Source organism: Rhinolophus sinicus, chromosome 16 (genome assembly GCF_057876585.1).
Source record: "Rhinolophus sinicus isolate RSI-liver-muscle chromosome 16, RSI-T2T, whole genome shotgun sequence".
Classification (NCBI taxonomy): domain Eukaryota; kingdom Metazoa; phylum Chordata; class Mammalia; order Chiroptera; family Rhinolophidae; genus Rhinolophus; species Rhinolophus sinicus.
The window spans coordinates 17830976-17849626 of record NC_142516.1 but is presented as its reverse complement, the minus strand read 5'-3'; the positions used below and the strand labels follow the sequence as shown (position 1 = coordinate 17849626).

Sequence of the window (18651 nt, the reverse complement as noted above, 5' to 3'; positions counted from 1 at the left end):
TTAGATGGGAACTGTCTAAGTTGCCTTCAGCATTTGATCTATGACTGGGTCCCTGTCAAGTCTTGGTGCTCAGTGGGCAGCAGTTGGAAGAAAACCTGAGCGCTTGCTTAGAAACCCCACTATTGAAATCTACCAGCATTAACTAATATCACTCCAGCCCTTATCCAGCATAGCTTGGAATAGCCAGTACGTCTGACCCTTGTATCAAGGTCTGGTCCCAATTTAGGCCTGGGCTTGGAGGCTTTACCGACAGCTGGCTTTGGGGAAAGGAGGGAACGTTTTGTGCATGACGTTTGTCAAGCGTTTACTGGCTTGTGTCAGAGCCGGTCTCCAGGGCCCCACCCACACCTCATTATAAAAGTCACTGTACCCACCATCTACCAGTGCCACCTGGGTCTGGGTACCTCCTAGTCTTGGCATGGCGCTGCCCTGGGCCTTGGCAGTCCTGAGCCTCCTTCCTCTACTGAATGCCCAGAGCTCGTCGTGTGTCAATTTCACGGTGCCTATCACCAATGCCTCCCTGGACCAGGTGGGTGCTTGGGCCCCGGAGCGCTGTGGGCAGGTGTTTCTCTCTCTGGGCTTCCCTTCGCCCTGCTGGTTTATGCACAACGTCCTCACCTGACTCTGCTCTTTTCTCTTGGGTCCTGGGGTCAAGTTCTGTCCAACCTCCAGAGGCATTCTTCTGCCTCCAATCTCGGAAGCCCCATTGCGAGGCTTCTCATCAGAGGCAGTGTTGTACTGGGCAAGAAGGGGTGGCCGGGGCATGGGGGTGATGCCTGACCCTCAGCGTGAGCTCCCGCATGCCCACTCGTCAGTGTGGGGGTAGGTCTCCTGATTCGCAAATGGTTGTTGAGATCTGCCCCACGGTCCTCCAAGCTACTCTCAAGGATTCAGCCCCGCCTCCGTCACCAACTCCTGTTTCTCTCCAGATCTCTGGCAAGGGGTATTTTGTCGCCTGGGCTTACCGCAACCCCTTGTATAAGCTGTTGACTAGCCTTACCCAATCGGCCTTCTTTTACCTTGACTTCAACCACACGGATGACACTGCACTGATCAGACAGTACTCGACAATGTAAGATCCGGACACACCAGTTCTCCCCTAGCCAGTGCTTCTGGCTTCTACTCCCAGCTGCCAGAGGCCTGGAGCAAGCCCCTCCATCTTCCTGGCTTCACTTTGTCAACCACGGAATGGGGAGGGGCTGATTCAAGTTGCCACCTGACTCTTACCCCACCATGACTGTGATTGTCCACTTCTCCTTGACCTTCTTACTGTTTTTCTCCCCTCTTCTGTCTGGCTTTAGTAATCACCAGTGCATCTATATCTCTTCCCACCTGAACATCCAGAAGGAAAATGGGACCCTGTCCAGATACTGTAAGCTCTCAGGGGGAGGGCTGCTGTGTGGAATGGTGAGATGGTGGGTGGGCCACCTAAAGGAGGGGACCTGGGCTAAGGCCTTGAGGGCTTTGGGCACAGAGAACATGGGACAGGCCCATTTCTTATATCTCTGAGGGCCCAGTACCTGCACACTGAAGTAATCAATAACTGCCAACATTTTTGTGTTCTTACTGTGTGCCAGGCGCTGTTTGAAGTGCTTTACATAAATTCACCCACTTAATATCTACAAACAACCTAGGAGGACATTACAGTCATGAGATGAGGAAATGAGGAAACAGAGAGTCACATGGTTCCCTGAGGTCACACAGCTTGCAATTAGATATAGGATTCAATGTTGGCTCCAGTCCTGTTTCTCTCTCTCAACCACTCTTTATCTTCTGGGAGCTAAGGGTGGCAGACTGTTTCTTGGACCGACAGTGACTTCCCCCATGTCCCCACCATCACCAGAGAGGGTACATACTAGGAACACACAAATGCCAACATGATTGAACTGACACTACCTAGGAGCCCTGAGGCTCCTCTCAGATCTCATTTTTCTCATCTGTAAAATGGGAAGAAAGGCCCTGACAGCCACAATTCATGAGGTTCCTCTGAGTCCACTAACATAAGTGCTCAGTGCATGGCCTAGTGCACAGGAAGACCTAGGGACACGTGGCCCAGGTGAACCCTGACCTGAACTTATTGGTATATGGCCCTGGGCACTCCAGGTTTTCTCACCGCTGAGGGGGAGAACCATTGGTCGTCCCCATGGTCTCACCCAGAAGGTTTCTCTTCCAGTTATGGGCACAGAACTTTTTGCCTACCTGATAACAACCAAGGACCCCGGCATCTTCATGCTTGCTTTTTCCCCAGAAGACAAGCAGAACATGGGCTTCTCCTTATTCGGTAGGTTGCCCACGCCCAAACTCCCACCCTACCCAGGCCTCCTCCCCAGACCACTCGCTCCTCGGTCCAGGCCCTCAGTCCCTCAGCCTTCCCTGGCCTCCCATCGGGACCTGCTGGCATCCTCACCAGCCTGCTTCCTCCTTCTTGCAGCTGATAAGCCCAAGGTGACTCCGGAGCAAATGAGACAGTTCCATGAACAAGTCATATGCATGGGCATGGAAAAGTCCGAAATCGTGTACATGGATGAGAAACAGGTGAGTGTGAGGAGGAGTGGGCAGTGCCCACCTGAGGGTGCTCTCCCCTTGGGCAGCCCCAGAGGCCCAGAGAGGGAAAGCTGCTAGCCAGGGCTGCACAGTGAGGCAGGAGATGCTGCTTTTACGTGCCCGCCTCAGTGCAGGGACAGCTGAGCTTCACAGAGGTGCAGAGGGAGTGAACGAGAGCCCCGTGGGGACACCATTGGGAAATCAGGGAGGACGTATGGAGTAGGTGGGGAGGATTGGGAAAGCCAACAGGAGGGGAACAGTATAGCCACGGTGTGCTGGTAGGGACGTGGGGAAGACACACACATGGGGAATTATCAGTCACAATGGCCTGCCACACCCAGGCCTCTCACACCGTGTGACGAGGAGCTGGTATTGTGGTTTCCAGTGTCACTCAATCTGCAGCAAGTCCAGGACTGCCATGCCGGGTTTTAGTGTAACTGAGAATTACCTGTTGATCTCATTACTTTTCTTTACCTGTGTTAAGTGGAATGCTTTACTTGGTCTTGTCCGATGCAACCATATCTGAATTGACAGAGCTGAGAGCTGGTTACCCCTTTGAGGATATGCATGATATACTTTCATGATTATTAAGTAAAAATGTCGCCCTGTGTCTGCCCCTGAGATCGTCTCCTGTGATCACCAGTGGCACAGATTGTCCACCCCCCTGGGGCTCCCAGGAACCCTGGGAAAGGGCTTATGAATATACGTACAGGCACTGGAGTCAGTCCGCTGCTGCCTGCCACCTCCAACTACTGGCTGGGGGACCTTGGACAGGACCCATGGCCACTCTGAGCCTTAGGTGCATCATCTGAATATAGTGGTGAGAAATCCAGAGCAACATAGGGGCTTGGCAGGTCATACGTGCCCAGTAAATTCCCTTTGTTCTTAAGGGTTTGAGCCCTTAGAGTTGAGTAAGCTGATGCTCAGAGAGGGAAATGACTTGCCCAAGGACACCCAGCTCAGAAATGGCAGAGCTTGGGTTGGAGCCATGGTTGGGCCAGGGTCACAGTCCAGAACTCATCGTACCCTTATCCCATCGTTGTGCTTCCTTCTCCCATTGTCTTCTAGGATCAGTGTGGGCCGCTGCATAAAGAACATGAGGAGAGGAAGAAGGAAAAAGATGCCAAAGGTCCAAAGGAAGGAGGAAAATGAGGGGTCCTCAGAGGACATAGCATTGGGTTAGGAGCTCGGGAACTTTTGCGACCTATCCTCAGCCCCCTCCCAACCTTTGTACCTCAGTTGCATCAATAAAGCTTCTTCATTTGGAACAGGCAGGTTATCATTTGCTCATTACCTTGACACTCATTTATTCATTCACATTAAAGCCTGCTGAGTTGAGCGCTGGCTAACCACTGGATGAGCCCCTGCCCCTGGTTGGAAGAGCCTCTGCTGTAATACCCAGCACACATGCTAGGATGGATGATGGTATGCACTGAGGTGTGTTTGAGCCCAGCATATGAGGAAGGTTCCTTAGCAGGGGGAAGTATGGGAAGGCTTCCTGGAAGGGGCATCTGAACCAGTCTAGAAAGATTAGGAGCTTGATAGCACCTGCTGTTCCCGCTGCAAACGAAGGATCTGAGAAGACCTGTTTGAGAAACATCGAGGCAGAGGAACCCTAAGTAGGAGTTCAGGTGGATAAGGGGCAGTGAGGACTCAGGTGTGTGGTGCCAGGCATAAAGGACCTTAGTGCAGGCATTACCAGAGCCATCGGAGGGGGAGATTGGGAGGGGCCCGACCGTGGGCAGGAAGACTGATGCAGAGGCTGCTGTGAGCATCCTGGCAAGAGGTGGGGAACTGGGCCTGTGTGTCTCCATGCAGTGCCCTCAGGGTGCCCGTCCAACACCAAAAGGAGCTTAAGACACCTAGGGGCAAGCTTGGCCGCTAGAAACCAGCAATCTTGTGAATGTGTCTGGAGCCCTCAAGACGCGGCTGTATCTGAGGCAGGCCCACGTAGTGGAATAGAGAGAACTGAGCTCCTGAAGCCAGGAGTTCAGCAAGAAGGCCGGCCTCCTTCCAGATCCGAGGGCTTCATGATTGACTGTCACGTGAAGGAAGCAGGCCACGTGAGGTGACAGAAAAGTTGGGACTGAATTGTTTGAAAAATTCCCTGTGGGAGTGGCCTAAGCCACCTCGCACGACAGGAGACAGGACCATAACCACAGCTCCGGGTGCCCAGGCCCAAGGCTCACATGCTGACGCCCTCCAGAGTCAGGCTCCAGGGACTCAAAACTCCGTGTCCTTTGCTCAAAACTGGAGCCACAGCTGAGCCCAGGGTACGGAGGCTGGGGACACTGTCCTGGTCCCCACCTTGGACTCCTCTCTTTCCATCTTGATGTCTATGGCACAGCCTCTTGGCACCCAGAAGGGTATAGTCCCGGAGGCTTAGCACTTAGAGCCATCTACCCATCTTAGTGTTGCTTTCAGCAAGATGCCATTTTCTCTACTGAGAAGGATCAGCTGGAAAATGAAATGGAAATTAAAATGCCATTTTTCTCTCTGGTGAGCAGGGAGAAGCAAGTGAGATGAGAGGTGGGGAAGATGGACGAAAAAGCCACAGGAACAAGCAGGAGTCAGGGGTGAGGTGGGGGAATCATGGATATTTAGGTAGAGAAAATCAGTAACAGAGTATGGACTTTGGAATCAGACCATAGTGAATTTGGGCCGAAACCTCAGGCTCCTCAGCAATGAAGTGGGGACACAGTGGGAACCTGGAGGGCCGGTGAGTGCATGGTGTTGAGGCGGCAATACATGGCAGCCGTTGTTGTTATTTGCACCTAAAAGGAAGGAATGCAGGCTCCTGCTTTTGCAGACACCCGTTTGCTGTATGTCTCGAAACACCTTTGGCCTCCATAAAATGGGCTTGGCCAGACAGCGTGCTGGCCATACAGAACAGTACCCAACAAAAGTATCAAGGGGCCATCCTGGTGGCTCAGGTGGTAGGAGCTCCGTGCTCCTAACTCCGAAGGCTGCCAGTTGGATTCCCACTTGGGCCAGTGGGCTCTCAACCATAAGGTTGCCAGTATGACTCCCACAAGGGATGGAGGGTTGCGCCCCCTGCAACTAGCAACAGCAACTGGACCTGGAGCTGAGCTGCGCCCTTCACAATTAAGATTGAAAGGACAACAACTTGTCTTGGAAAAAAGTTATGTTCCCCAATAAAGTCCTGTTCCCATTCCCCAATAAAATCTAAAAAAAAAAAAAAAGTATCCAAAAATAGTATCTAAAAAAATGAGGAGAGTTTAAGGGGCCTCTGGGACAACACTAAGCATACCACATACACATCATAGGGGTAGCAGAAAGAGAAGAGAGAGAGCAAGGAATTGAAAGCCTATCAGAAATAATGACAGAAAACTTCCCTGACTTGGTGAAGGAAATCGATATACAGGCCCAGGAAGTGCAGAGAGTCCCAAACAAGATGAACCAAAGGGGCCACACCAAGATACATCATAATTAAATGCCAAAGGTTAAAGACAAAGAGAATCTTAAAAGCTGCAAGAGAAAAGCAGTTACTTACCTGCAAGGGAGCTGCTACAGGACTTCGACTGATTTCTCAACAGAAACTGTGCAGGCCAGAAGGCATTGGCAGGAAATATTCAAAGTGATGAAAAGCAAGGACCTACAACAAAGATTACTCTACACAGCAAAGCTCTCGTTTAGAATCAAAAGACAGATAAAGAAGTTCCCAGACATGAAAAAGCTAAAAGAGTTCATCACCACCAAACCAGTATTGCAAGGAATCTTAGAGGGACCTCTCTAAGACAAAACGAAAACAAAAACAAAAGCAAGTAAAAAATATGAATAGTAAAACAGCACTAACTACATAGCAAAACAATTAATTTCAATGTAAATTGATTAAATGTTCCACTCAAAAGATGTAGGAGGGCTGAGTGGATAAGAAAACAAGACCTGTACATATGCTGCCTACAAGAGACTCACTTCAGATCAACAGACATACAGAGTAAAAGGATGGAAAAAGATATTTCATGAAAATGGAAACAAACAAACGAACAAACAAAAAATGCCGGGGCAAAAATACTAATGCCAGACAAAATGGACTTTAAAACAAAGACTATAATAAGAGGCGTAGAAGGACTTAGTAATCCAATTTGTGGGTTTTATCTGAAGAAACTCAAAATGCTACTTTGAGGGGGTGTGCTATCATATGTTCATTGCAGCATTATTTACAATAGCCAAGATATGCACGCAACATGGGTGTCCCTGAGTGGGTGAATGGATAAAGAAGAGGTGGTACTTAGTGGAATATTACTCAGCTGTAAAAAAGAATGAAATCTTGCCATCTGTGACAACGTGGATGGACCTAGAGGGTATTGTGCTGAGTGGAGTAAGTTAGACAGCAAAAGACAAATGTCAGATGATTTCACTTATAAGTGTACTCTAAAGAACAATCTAAACAAAAAGTGAAACAGAAACAAACTCATAGATACAGAGAACATTTTGATGGTTGCCAGATGGAAGGTGGGTTGGGGTGGGTGAAAAGGGGAAGGGATTAAAAAGAACAAATTGACTGTTACGCAGAAGTCATGGGAATGTAGGGTATAGCATAAGGAATATAGTCAGTGATATTTTAATAACTATATATGGTGTCAGATGGGTACTAGATCTATGGGGTGATAGATAGGAGGGCGGTTGGGGGCAGGGTGAAAAAGGTGAAGGGATTAAGAAATACAAATTGGTATTTATAAAATTGTCCTGGAGATGTACAGTAAGTCATAGGGAACATAATTAACAATATGGTAAAAACTATGTATATGCCAGGTGGGTCATACTCAGGGGGATCACTTCGTAGAAATTATATACATTTCTAACGCTATGATGTACACCTGAAACTAATATAAAATTATATTGAATATCAAAAACCAAAATAATGGAAAAAAAAGATTTTTAGAAATGTAGAAATGCAAGTGGACAGTGGAATTATTCATTCCACAGTATTTCCTCAGTGCTTACTATGTGCTGTGCACTGTTCCAGGATTGGGGATACACTGGTGAAAAGAGAGGTATGTTCCCTGCTCAAATAGCAAGCAGTGAAGACAACACAGAGATAATTTCCTGTTTTAGATGTGGGGAGATGGTTCAAGTAATACATTTGCTGGAAATAGACAGTCGATTTAATGGCCCCTTCTTTGGAAACGTCCCTGCCTCCAGGAATGGGCTGGAGACATTCTGGACTTTTGCTCTTTCTCAGTTGTTACCACACTCAATTGGAACTGATTCCATGTTTGCCCTGACCCCCACCCGTACATCCCTTCCCAACCCCATCGCCCCCTATACCTCACGTTAGATGGGAACTGTCTAAGTTGCCTTCAGCATTTGATTTATGGCTGGGTCCCTGTCAAGTCTTGGTGCTCAGTGGGACAGCACTTGGATGAAAACAGAGCGCTTGCTTAGAAAGTCCACAATTGAAATCTACCAGCATTAACTAATATCACTGCAGCCCTTAGCTAGCTTGGCTTTGACAGCCAGAATTTCTGACCCTTGTATCAAGGTCAGGGACTCAAGCTAGGCCTGGGCTTGGAGGCTTTACCGACAGCTGGCTTCGAGGAAAGGAGGGAACGTTTTGTGCATGACATTTCCCAAGCGTTTACTGGATTGTGTCAGAGCCGGTCTCCAGGGCCCACCCACACCTCATTATAAAAGTCACTGTACCCACCAGCTACCAGTGCCACCTGGGCCTGGGTACCTCCTAGTCTTGGCATGGCGCTGTCCTGGGCCTTGGCAGTCCTGAGCCTCCTTCCTCTACTGAATGCCCAGAGCTCGTCGTGTGTCAATTTCACGGTGCCTATCACCAATGCCTCCCTGGACCAGGTGGGTGCTTGGGCCCCAGAGCACTGTGGGCAGGTGTTTCTCTCTCTGGGCTTCGCTTCGCCCTGCTGGCTTATGCACAACGTCCTCACCTGACTCTGCTCTTTTCTCTTGGGTCCTGGGGTCAAGTTCTGTCCAACCTCCAGAGGCATTCTTCTGCCTCCAATCTCGGAAGCCCCATTGCGAAGCTCCTCATCAGATGCAGTGTTGTACTGGGCAAGAGGGGGTGGCCGGGACATGGGGGTGATGCCTGAGCGTGAGCTCCCGCATGCCCACTCCTCAATGGAGGGCTCAGTCTTCTGATTCGCAGATGGTGGTTGAGATCTGCCTCACGGTCCACTAAGCTACTCTCAAGGATTCAGCCCAGCTTCCGTGACCAACTCCTGCTTCTCCCCAGATCTCGGGCAAGTGGTTTTTTGTCGCCTGGGCTTACAACAACCCCGAGTATAAGCAGTCAGCTAGCACGTACCAGTCGGCCTTCTTTTACCTTGACTCCAACTACACGGAGGACACAGTACTGATCAGAGAGTACTCGACAATGTAAGATCCGGACACACCAGTTCTCCCCTAGCCAGTGCTTCTGGCTTCTACTCCCAGCTGCCAGAGGCCTGGAGCAAGCCCCTCCATCTTCCTGGCTTCACTTTGTGAACCACGGAATGGGGAGGGGCTGATTCAAGTTGCCACCTGACTCTTACCCCACCATGACTGTGATTGTCCACTTCTCCTTGACCTTCTTACTGTTTTTCTCCCCTCTTCTGTCTGGCTTTAGTAATCACCAGTGCGTCTATAACTCTTCCCACCTGAACATCCAGAGGGAAAATGGGACCCTGTCCAGATACTGTAAGCTCTCAGGGGGAGGGTTGCTGTGTGGAATGGTGAAATGGTGGGTGGTCCACCTAAAGGAGGGGACCTGGGGCTAAGGCCTTGAGGGCTTTGGGCACAGAGAACATGGGACAGGCCCATTTCTTATATCTCTGAGGGCCCAGTACCTGCACACTGAAGTAATCAATAACTGCCAACATTTTTGTGTTCTTACTGTGTGCCAGGCGCTGTTTGAAGTGCTTTACATAAATTCACCCTCTTAATATCTACAAACAACCTAGGAGGACATTACAGTCTTGAGATGAGGAAATGAGGAAACAGAGAGTCACATGGTTCCCCTGAGGTCACACAGCTTGCAATTAGATCTAGGATTCAATGTTGGCCCCAGTCCTGTTTCTCTCTCTCAACCACTCTTTATCTTCTGGGAGCTAAGGGTGGCAGACTGTTTCTTGGACCGGCAGTGACTTCCCCCATGTCCCCACCATCACCAGAGAGGGTACATAGTAGGAACACACAAATACCAACATGATTGAACTGACACTACCTAGGAGCCCTGAGGCTCCTCTCTAGATCCCATTTTTCTCATCTGTAAAATGGGCAGAAAGGCCCTGACAGCCACAGTTCATGAGGTTTCTCTGAGTCCACTAACATAAGTGCTCAGCGCATGGACCAGCGCACAGTAAGAACTAGGGACACGTGACCCAGATGAACCCAGACCTTGACTTATTGGTGTATGGCCCTGGGCACTCCCAGTTTTCTCACCCGTGAGGAGGGAACCACTGGTCGTCCCCATGGTCTCACCCAGATGCTTTCTCTTCCAGATTTGGGCAGAGAAAATTTTGCCTACCTGATATTAACCAAGGACCCCGGCATCTTCATGCTTGCTTTTTCCCCAGAAGACAAGCAGAACATGGGCCTCACCTTCTACGGTAGGCAGCCCACTCCCAAACTCCCACCCTACCCAGGCCTACCCCCAGACCACCCTCTCCTTGGGCTGGGCCCTCAGTCCCTCAGCCTTCCCTGGCCTCCCATCGGGACCTGCTGGCATCCTCACCAGCCTGCTTCCTCCTTCTTGCAGCTGATGAGCCCAAGGTGACTCCGGAGCAAATGAGACAGTTCCATGAACAAGTCATATGCATGGGCATGGAAAAGTCGGAAATCGTGTATGTGGATGAGAAACAGGTGAGTGTGAGGAGAAGTGGGCAGTGCCCACCTGAGGGTGCTCTCCCCTTGGGCAGCCCCAGAGGCCCAGAGAGGGAAAGCTGCTAGCCAGGGCTGCACAGTGAGGCAGGAGATGCTGCTTTTACGTGCCCGCCTCAGTGCAGGGACAGCTGAGCTTCACAGAGGTGCAGAGGGAGTGAACGAGAGCCCGGGGGGACACCATTGGGAAATCAGGGAGGACGTATGGAGTATGTGGGGAGGATTGGGAAAGCCAACAGGAGGGGAACAGTATAGCCACGGTGTGCTGGTAGGGACGTGGGGAAGACACACACATGGTGAATTATCAGTCACAACGGCCTGTCACACCCAGGCCTCTCACACCGTGTGACAGGGAGCTGGAATTGTGGTTTCCAGTGTCACTCAATCTGCAGCAAGTCCAGGACTGCCATGCCGGTTTTTGCTGTAACTGAGAATTACCTGTTGATCTCAATACTTTTCTTTGCCTGTGTTAAGTGGAATGCTTTACTTGGTCTTGTCCGATGCAACCATATCTGAAATCACAGAGCTGAGAGCTGGTTACCCCTTTGAGGATATGCATGATATACTTTCATGATTATTAAGATAAACATGTGTCCCTGTGTCTGCCCCTGAGATCATCTCCTGTGATCACCAGTGGCACAGATCGTCCACCCCCCTGGGGCTCCCAGGAACCCCGGGAAAGGGCTTATGAATATACGTACAGGCACTGGAGTCAGTCCGCTGCTGCCTGCCACCTCCAACTGCTGGCTGGGGGACCTTGGACAGGACCCATGGCCACTCTGAGCCTTAGGTGCATCATCTGAATATAGTGGTGAGAAATCCAGAGCAACATAGGGGCTTGGCAGGTCATACGTGCCCAGTAAATTCCCCTTGTTCTTAAGGGTTGAGCCCTTAGAATTGAGTAAGCTGATGCTCAGAGAGGGAAATGACTTGCCCAAGGACACCCAGCTCAGAAATGGCAGAGCTTGGGTTGGAGCCATGGTTGGGCCAGGGTCACAGTCCAGAACTCATCGTACCCTTATCCCATCGTTGTGCTTCCTTCTCCCATTGTCTTCTAGGATCAGTGTGGGCCGCTGCATAAAGAACATGAGGAGAGGAAGAAGGAAAAAGATGCCAAAGGTCCAAAGGAAGGAGGAAAATGAGGGGTCCTCAGAGGACATAGCATTGGGTTAGGAGCTCGGGAACTTTTGCGACCTATCCTCAGCCCCCTCCCAACCTTTGTACCTCAGTTGCATCAATAAAGCTTACTCATTTGGAACAGGCAGGTTATCATTTGCTCTTTCCCTTGACACTCATTTATTCATTCACATTAAAGCCTGCTGAGTTGAGCCCTGGCTAACCACTGGATGAGCCCCTGCCCCTGGTTGGAAGAGCCTCTGCTGTAATACCCAGCACACATGCTAGGATGGACGATGGTATGCATTGAGGTGTGTTTGAGCCCAGCATATGAGGAAGGTTCCTTAGCAGGGGGAAGTCTGGGAAGGCTTCCTGGAAGGGGCATCTCAACCAGTCTAGAAAGATTAGGAGCTTGATAGCACCTGCTGTTCCCGCTGCAAACGAAGGATCTGAGAAGACCTGTTTGAGAAACATCGAGGCAGAGGAACCCTAAGTAGGAGTTCAGGTGGATAAGGGGCAGTGAGGACTCAGGTGTGTGGTGCCAGGCATAAAGGACCTTAGTGCAGGCATTACCAGAGCCATCTGAGGGGGAGATTGGGAGGGGCCCGACCGTGGGCAGGAAGACTGGTGCAGAGGCTGCTGTGAGCATCCTGGCAAGAGGTGGGGAACTGGGCCTGTGTGTCTCCATGCAGTGCCCTCAGGGTGCCCGTCCAACACCAAAAGGAGCTTAAGACACCTAGGGGCGAGCTTGGCCGCTAGAAACCAGCAATCTTGCGAATGTGTCTGGAGCCCTCAAGACGCGGCTGTATCTGAGGCAGGCCCACGTAGTGGAATAGAGAGAACTGAGCTCCTGAAGCCAGGAGTCCAGCAAGAAGGCCGGCCTCCTTCCAGACCCGAGGGCTTCATGATTGACGGTCACGTGAGGGAAGCAGGCCATGTGAGGTGGCAGAAAAGTTGGGACTGAATTGTTTGAAAAATTCCCTGTGGGAGTGGCCTAAGCCACCTCGCACGACAGGAGACAGGACCATAACCACAGCTCCGGGTGCCCAGGCCCAAGGCTCACATGCTGACGCCCTCCAGAGTCAGGCTCCAGGACCCAAGACTCCGCGTCCTTTGCTCAAAACTGGAGCCACAGCTGAGCCCAGGGCACTGAGGCTGGGGACACTGTCCTGGTCCCCACCTTGGACTCCTCTCTTTCCATCTTGATGTCTATGGCACAGCCTCTTGGCACCCAGAAGGGTATAGTCCCGGAGGCTTAGCACTTAGAGCCATCTACCCATCTTAGTGTTGCTTTCAGCAAGATGCCATTTTCTCTACTGAGAAGGATCAGCTGGAAAATGAAATGGAAATTAAAATGCCATTTTTCTCCCTGGTGAGCAGGGAGAAGCAAGTGAGATGAGAGGTGGGGAAGATGGACGAAAAAGCCACAGGAACAAGCAGGAGTCAGGGGTGAGGTGGGGGAATCATGGAAATTTAGGTAGAGAAAATCAGTAACAGAGTATGGACTTTGGAATCAGACCATAGTGAATTTGGGCCGAAACCTCAGGCTCCTCAGCAATGCAATGGGGACACAGTGGGAACCAGGAGGGCTGGTACACCTGAAACTAATATAAAATTATATTGAATGTCAAAAAATAAAATAAAATGGAAAAAAAGATTTTTATAAATGTAGAAATGCAAGTGGACAGTGGAATTATTCATTCCACAGTATTTCCTCAGTGCTTACTATGTGCTGTGCACTGTTCCAGGATTGGGGATACACCGGTGAAAAGAGAGGTACGTTCACTGCTCAAATAGCAAGCAGTGAAGACAACACAGAGATAATTTCCTGTTTTAGATGTGGGGAGATGGTTCAAGTAATACATTTGCTGGAAATAGACAGTCGATTTAATGGCCCCTTCTTTGGAAACGTCCCTGCCTCCAGGAATGGGCTGGAGACATTCTGGACTTTTGCTCTTTCTCAGTTGTTACCACACTCAACTGGAACTGATTCCATGTTTGCCCTGACCCCCACCCGTACATCCCTTCCCAACCCCATCGCCCCCTATACCTCACGTTAGATGGGAACTGTCTAAGTTGCCTTCAGCATTTGATCTATGACTGGATCCCGGTCAAGTCTTGGTGCTCAGTGGGACAGCACTTGGATGAAAACAGAGCGCTTGCTTAGAAAGTCCACTATTGAAATCTACCAGCATTAACTAATATCACTGCAGCCCTTATCCAGCTTAGCTTGGAATAGCCAGTACGTCTGACCCTTGTATCAAGGTCTGGTCCCAACTTAGGCCTGGGCTTGGAGGCTTTACTGACATCTGGCTTCGGGGAAAGGAGGGAAGGTTTTGTGCATGACATTTGTCAAGCGTTTACTGGCTTGTGTCAGAGCCGGTCTCCAGGGCCCCACCCACACCTCATTATAAAAGTCACTGTACCCACCAGCTACCAGTGCCACCTGGCTCTGGGTACCTCCTAGTCTTGGCATGGCGCTGCCCTGGGCCTTGGCAGTCCTGAGCCTCCTTCCTCTACTGAATGCCCAGAGCTCGTCGTGTGTCAATTTCACGGTGCCTATCACCAATGCCTCCCTGGACCAGGTGGGTGCTTGGGCCCCAGAGCACTGTGGGCAGGTGTTTCTCTCTCTGGGCTTCGCTTCGCCCTGCTGGCTTATGCACAACGTCCTCACCTGACTCTGCTCTTTTCTCTTGGGTCCTGGGGTAAAGTTCTGTCCAACCTCCAGAGGCATTCTTCTGCCTCCAAACTCGGAAGCCCCATTGTGAGGCTCCTCATCAGAGGCAGTGTTGTACTGGGCAAGAAGGGGTGGCCGGGGCATGGGGGTGATGCCTGACCCTCAGCGTGAGCTCCCGCATGCCCACTCCTCAATGGAGGGCTCAGTCTCCTGATTCGCGAATGGTGGTTGAGATCTGCCCCATGTCCTCCAAGCTACTCTCAAGGATTCAGCCCCGCCTCCGTCACCAACTCCTGTTTCTCCCCAGATCTCTGGCAAGGGGTATTTTGTCGCCTGGGCTTACCGCAACCCCTTGTATAAGCTGTTGACTAGCCTTACCCAATCGGCCTTCTTTTACCTTGACTTCAACCACACGGACGACACCGTACTGATCAGACAGTACGCGACAATGTAAGATCCGGACACACCAGTTCTCCCCTAGCCGGTGCTTCTGGCTTCTACTCCCAGCTGCCAGAGGCCTGGAGCAAGCCCCTCCATCTTCCTGGCTTCACTTTCTCAAACATGGAATGGGGAGGGGCTGATTCGAGTTGCCACCTGACTCTTACCCCACGATGACTGTGATTGTCCACTTCTCCTTGACCTTGTTACTGTTTTTATTCCCTCTTCTGCCTGGCTTTAGTAATCACCAGTGCATCTATAGCTCTTCCCACCTGAAGATGCAGAAGGAAAATGGGACCCTGTCCAGATACCGTAAGCTCTCAGGGGGAGGGCTGCTGTGTGGAATGGTGAGATGGTGGGTGGGCCACCTAAAGGAGGGGACTATGGGCTAAGACCCTGAGGACTTTGGGCACAAAGAACATGGGACAGGCCCGTTTCTTATATCTCTGAGGGCCCAGTACCTGCACACTGAAGTAATCAATAACTGCCAACATGTCTGAGCTCTTACTGTGTGCCAGGCGCTGTTTGAAGTGCTTTACATAAATTCACCCACTTGATATTTACAAACAACCTAGGAGGACATTACAGTCATGAGATGAGGAAATGAGGAAACAGAGAGTCACATGGTTCCCTGAGGTCACACAGCTTGCAATTAGATCTAGGATTCAAGGTTGGCTCCAGTCCTGTTTCTCTCTCTCAACCACTCTTTATCCTCTGGGAGCTAAGGGTGGCAGACTGTTTCTTGGACCGGCAGTGACTTCCCCATGTCCCCACCATCACCAGAGAGGGCACATAGTAGGAACACACAAATGCCAACATGATTGAACTGACACTACCTAGGAGCCCTGAGGCTCCTCTCAGATCTCATTTTTCTCATCTGTAAAATGGGAAGAAAGGCCCTGACAGCCACAGTTCATGAGGTTCCTCTGAGACCACTGACATAAGTGCTCAGCGCATGGACCAGCGCACAGTAAGACCTAGGGACACGTGACCCAGATGAACCCAGACCTTGACTTATTGGTGTATGGCCCTGGGCACTCCAGGTTTTCTCACCCCTGGAGGAGGGAACCATTGGTCGTCCCCATGGTCTCACCCAGATGCTTTCTCTTCCAGATATGGGCACAGAACTTTTTGCCTACCTGATAACAACCGAGGACCCAGGCATCTTCATGCTTGCTTTTTCCCCAGAAGACAAGCAGAACATGGGCTTCTCCTTATTCGGTAGGCAGCCCACCCCCAAACTCCCACCTTTCCCAGGCCTCCTCCCCAGACCACTCGCTCCTCGGGCCGGGCCCTCAGACCCTCAGCCTTCCCTGGCCTCCCATCGGGACCTGCTGGCACTCTCACCAGCCCGCTGCTCCTTCTTGCAGCTGACAAGCCCGTGTTGACTCCGGAGCAAATGAGACAGTTCCATGAACAAGTCATATGCATGGGCATGGAAAAGTCGGAAATCGTGTATGTGGATGAGAACCAGGTGAGTGTGAGGAGGAGTGGGCAGTGCCCACCTGAGGGTGCTCTCCCCTTGGGCAGCCCCAGAGGCCCAGAGAGGGAAAGCTGCTAGCCAGGGCTGCACAGTGAGACAGGAGATGCTGCTTTTACGTGCCCGCCTCAGTGCAGGGACAGCTGAGCTTCACAGAGGTGCAGAGGGAGTGAACGAGAGCCCAGGGGGGACACCATTGGGAAATCAGGGAGGACGTATGGAGTAGGTGGGGACGATTGGGAAAGCCAACAGGAGGGGAACAGTATAGCCACGGTGTGCTGGTAGGGATGTGGGGAAGACACACACATGGTGAATTATCAGTCACAACGGCCTGTCACACCCAGGCCTCTGACACCGTGTGACAGGGAGCTGGTATTGTGGTTTCCAGTGTCACTCAATATGCAGCAAGTCCAGGACTGCCATGCCGGTTTTTGCTGTAACTGAGAATTACCTGTTGATCTCAATACTTTTCTTTACCTGTGTTAAGTGGAATGCTTTACTTGGTCTTCCGATGCAATCATATCTGAAATCACAGAGCTGATGAGCTGGTTACCCCTTTGGGGATATACATGATATACTTTCATGTGATTATTAAGATAAAAATGTCTCCCTGTGTCTGCCCCTGAGATCATCTCCTGTGATCACCAGTGGCACAGATCGTCCACCCCCCTGGGGCTCCCAGGAACCCCGGGAAAGGGCTTATGAATATACGTACAGGCACTGGAGTCAGTCCGCTGCTGCCTGCCACCTCCAACTACTGGCTTGGGGACCTCGGACAGGACCCATGGTCACTCTGAGCCTTAGGTGCATCATCTGAATATAGTGGTGAGAAATCCAGAGCAACATAGGGGCTTGGCAGGTCATACGTGCCCAGTAAATTCCCCTTGTTCTTAAGGGTTTGAGCCCTTAGAGTTGAGTAAGCTGATGCTCAGAGAGGGAAATGACTTGCCCAAGGACACCCAGCTCAGAAATGGCAGAGCTTGGGTTGGAGCCATGGTTGGGCCAGGGTCACAGTCCAGAACTCATCGTACCCTTATCCCATCGTTGTGCTTTCTTCTCCCATTGTCTTCTAGGATCAGTGTGAGCCGCTGCATAAAGAACACGAGGAGATGAAGAAGGAAAAAGATGCCAAAGGTCCAAAGGAAGGAGGAAAATGAGGGGTCCTCAGAGGACATAGCATTGGGTTAGGAGCTCGGGAACTTTTGCGACCTATCCTCAGCCCCCTCCCAACCTTTGTACCTCAGTTGCATCAATAAAGCTTCTTCATTCGGAACAGGCAGGTTATCATTTGCTCTTTCCCTTGACACTCATTTATTCATTCACATTAAAGCCTGCTGAGTTGAGCGCTGGCTAACCACTGGATGAGCCCCTGCCCCTGGTTGAAAGAGCCTCTGCTGTAATACCCAGCACACATGCTAGGATGGACAATGGTATGCACTGAGGTGTGTTTGAGCCCAGCATATGAGGAAGGTTCCTTAGCAGGGGGAAGTATGGGAAGGCTTCCTGGAAGGGGCATCTGAACCAGTCTAGAAAGATTAGGAGCTTGATAGCACCCGCTATTCCCGCTGCAAACGAAGGATCTGAGAAGACCTGTTTGAGAAACATCGAGGCAGAGGAACCCTAAGTAGGAGTTCAGGTGGATAAGGGGCAGTGAGGACTCAGGTGTGTGGTGCCAGGCATAAAGGACCTTAGTGCAGGCATTACCAGAGCCATCTGAGGGAGAGATTGGGAGGGGCCCGACCGTGGGCAGGAAGACTGGTGCAGAGGCTGCTGTGAGCATCCTGGCAAGAGGTGGGGAACTGGGCCTGTGTGTCTCCATGCAGTGCCCTCAGGGTGCCCGTCCAACACCAAAAGGAGCTTAAGACACCTATGGGCGAGCTTGGCCGCTAGAAACCAGCAATCTTGCGAATGTGTCTGGAGCCCTCAAGACGCGGCTGTATCTGAGGCAGGCCCACGTAGTGGAATAGAGAGAACTGAGCTCCTGAAGCCAGGAGTCCAGGAAGCAAGGCCGGCCTCCTTCCAGACCCGAGGGCTTCATGATTGACGGTCACGTGAGGGAAGCAGGCCATGTGAGGTGGCAGAAAATTTGGGACTGAATTGTTTGAAAAATTCCCCGTGGGAGTGGCCTAAGCCACCTCGCACGACAGGAGACAGGACCATAACCACAGCTCCGGGTGCCCAGGCCCAAGGCTCACATGCTGACGCCCTCCAGAGTCGGGCTCCAGGAACCCAAGACTCCGCGTCCTTTGCTCAAAAGTGGAGCCACAGCTGAGCCCAGGGTACGGAGGCTGGGGACACTGTCCTGTTCCCCACCTTGGACTCCTCCCTTTCCATCTTGATGTCTATGGCACAGCCTCTTGGCACCCAGAAGGGTATAGTCCCGGAGGCTTAGCACTTACAAGCCATCTACCCATCTTAGTGTTACTTTCAGCAAGATGCCATTTTCTCTACTGAGACTCTACTGAGAAGGATGAGCTGGAAAATGAAATGGAAATTAAAATGCCATTTTTCTCCCTGGTGAGCAGGGAGAAGCAAGTGAGATGAGAGGTGG

At 51.1% G+C, this 18651-nt stretch overlaps 3 protein-coding genes across 3 annotated transcripts; all 3 read left to right on the top strand.

The window, feature by feature from the left end:
- The first annotated feature begins 371 nt into the window (after positions 1-371).
- Positions 372-3816, top strand: LOC148754966 (alpha-1-acid glycoprotein-like). The gene is made up of 6 exons (XM_088793047.1): positions 372-529; positions 930-1072; positions 1302-1372; positions 2174-2281; positions 2432-2535; positions 3613-3816. Exons 1-6 carry the CDS (start codon positions 419-421, stop codon positions 3694-3696), a joined length of 621 nt encoding a protein of 206 aa, XP_088649173.1. The 5' UTR covers positions 372-418; the 3' UTR covers positions 3697-3816.
- Positions 3817-8210: 4394 nt separating this feature from the next.
- LOC109439944 (alpha-1-acid glycoprotein-like) lies at positions 8211-11651 on the top strand. The gene is made up of 6 exons (XM_088793372.1): positions 8211-8370; positions 8765-8907; positions 9137-9207; positions 10011-10118; positions 10268-10371; positions 11448-11651. Exons 1-6 carry the CDS (start codon positions 8260-8262, stop codon positions 11529-11531), a joined length of 621 nt encoding a protein of 206 aa, XP_088649498.1. The 5' UTR covers positions 8211-8259; the 3' UTR covers positions 11532-11651.
- A 2276-nt stretch (positions 11652-13927) lies between these two features.
- On the top strand, positions 13928-17377 carry LOC109439945 (alpha-1-acid glycoprotein-like). Its single transcript, XM_074330904.2, has 6 exons — positions 13928-14090; positions 14490-14632; positions 14862-14932; positions 15734-15841; positions 15991-16094; positions 17174-17377. The coding sequence occupies exons 1-6, from the start codon at positions 13980-13982 to the stop codon at positions 17255-17257; spliced, it is 621 nt and encodes a 206-aa protein (XP_074187005.2). The 5' UTR covers positions 13928-13979; the 3' UTR covers positions 17258-17377.
- Positions 17378-18651: the final 1274 nt, after the last annotated feature.

Coding starts and splice junctions, on each gene's coding strand:
- LOC109439945 (XM_074330904.2), top strand. CDS start 13,980: ATGGCGCTGCCCTGGGCCTTGGCAGTCCTGAGCCTCCTTCCTCTACTG. Junction 14,633..14,861: donor ATCAGACAGTACGCGACAAT/GTAAGATCCGGA, acceptor GCCTGGCTTTAG/TAATCACCAGTGCATCTATA. Junction 16,095..17,173: donor TGTATGTGGATGAGAACCAG/GTGAGTGTGAGG, acceptor ATTGTCTTCTAG/GATCAGTGTGAGCCGCTGCA.
- LOC148754966 (XM_088793047.1), top strand. CDS start 419: ATGGCGCTGCCCTGGGCCTTGGCAGTCCTGAGCCTCCTTCCTCTACTG. Junction 2,282..2,431: donor CATGGGCTTCTCCTTATTCG/GTAGGTTGCCCA, acceptor TCCTTCTTGCAG/CTGATAAGCCCAAGGTGACT. Junction 2,536..3,612: donor TGTACATGGATGAGAAACAG/GTGAGTGTGAGG, acceptor ATTGTCTTCTAG/GATCAGTGTGGGCCGCTGCA.
- LOC109439944 (XM_088793372.1), top strand. CDS start 8,260: ATGGCGCTGTCCTGGGCCTTGGCAGTCCTGAGCCTCCTTCCTCTACTG. Junction 9,208..10,010: donor TGGGACCCTGTCCAGATACT/GTAAGCTCTCAG, acceptor TTTCTCTTCCAG/ATTTGGGCAGAGAAAATTTT. Junction 10,119..10,267: donor CATGGGCCTCACCTTCTACG/GTAGGCAGCCCA, acceptor TCCTTCTTGCAG/CTGATGAGCCCAAGGTGACT.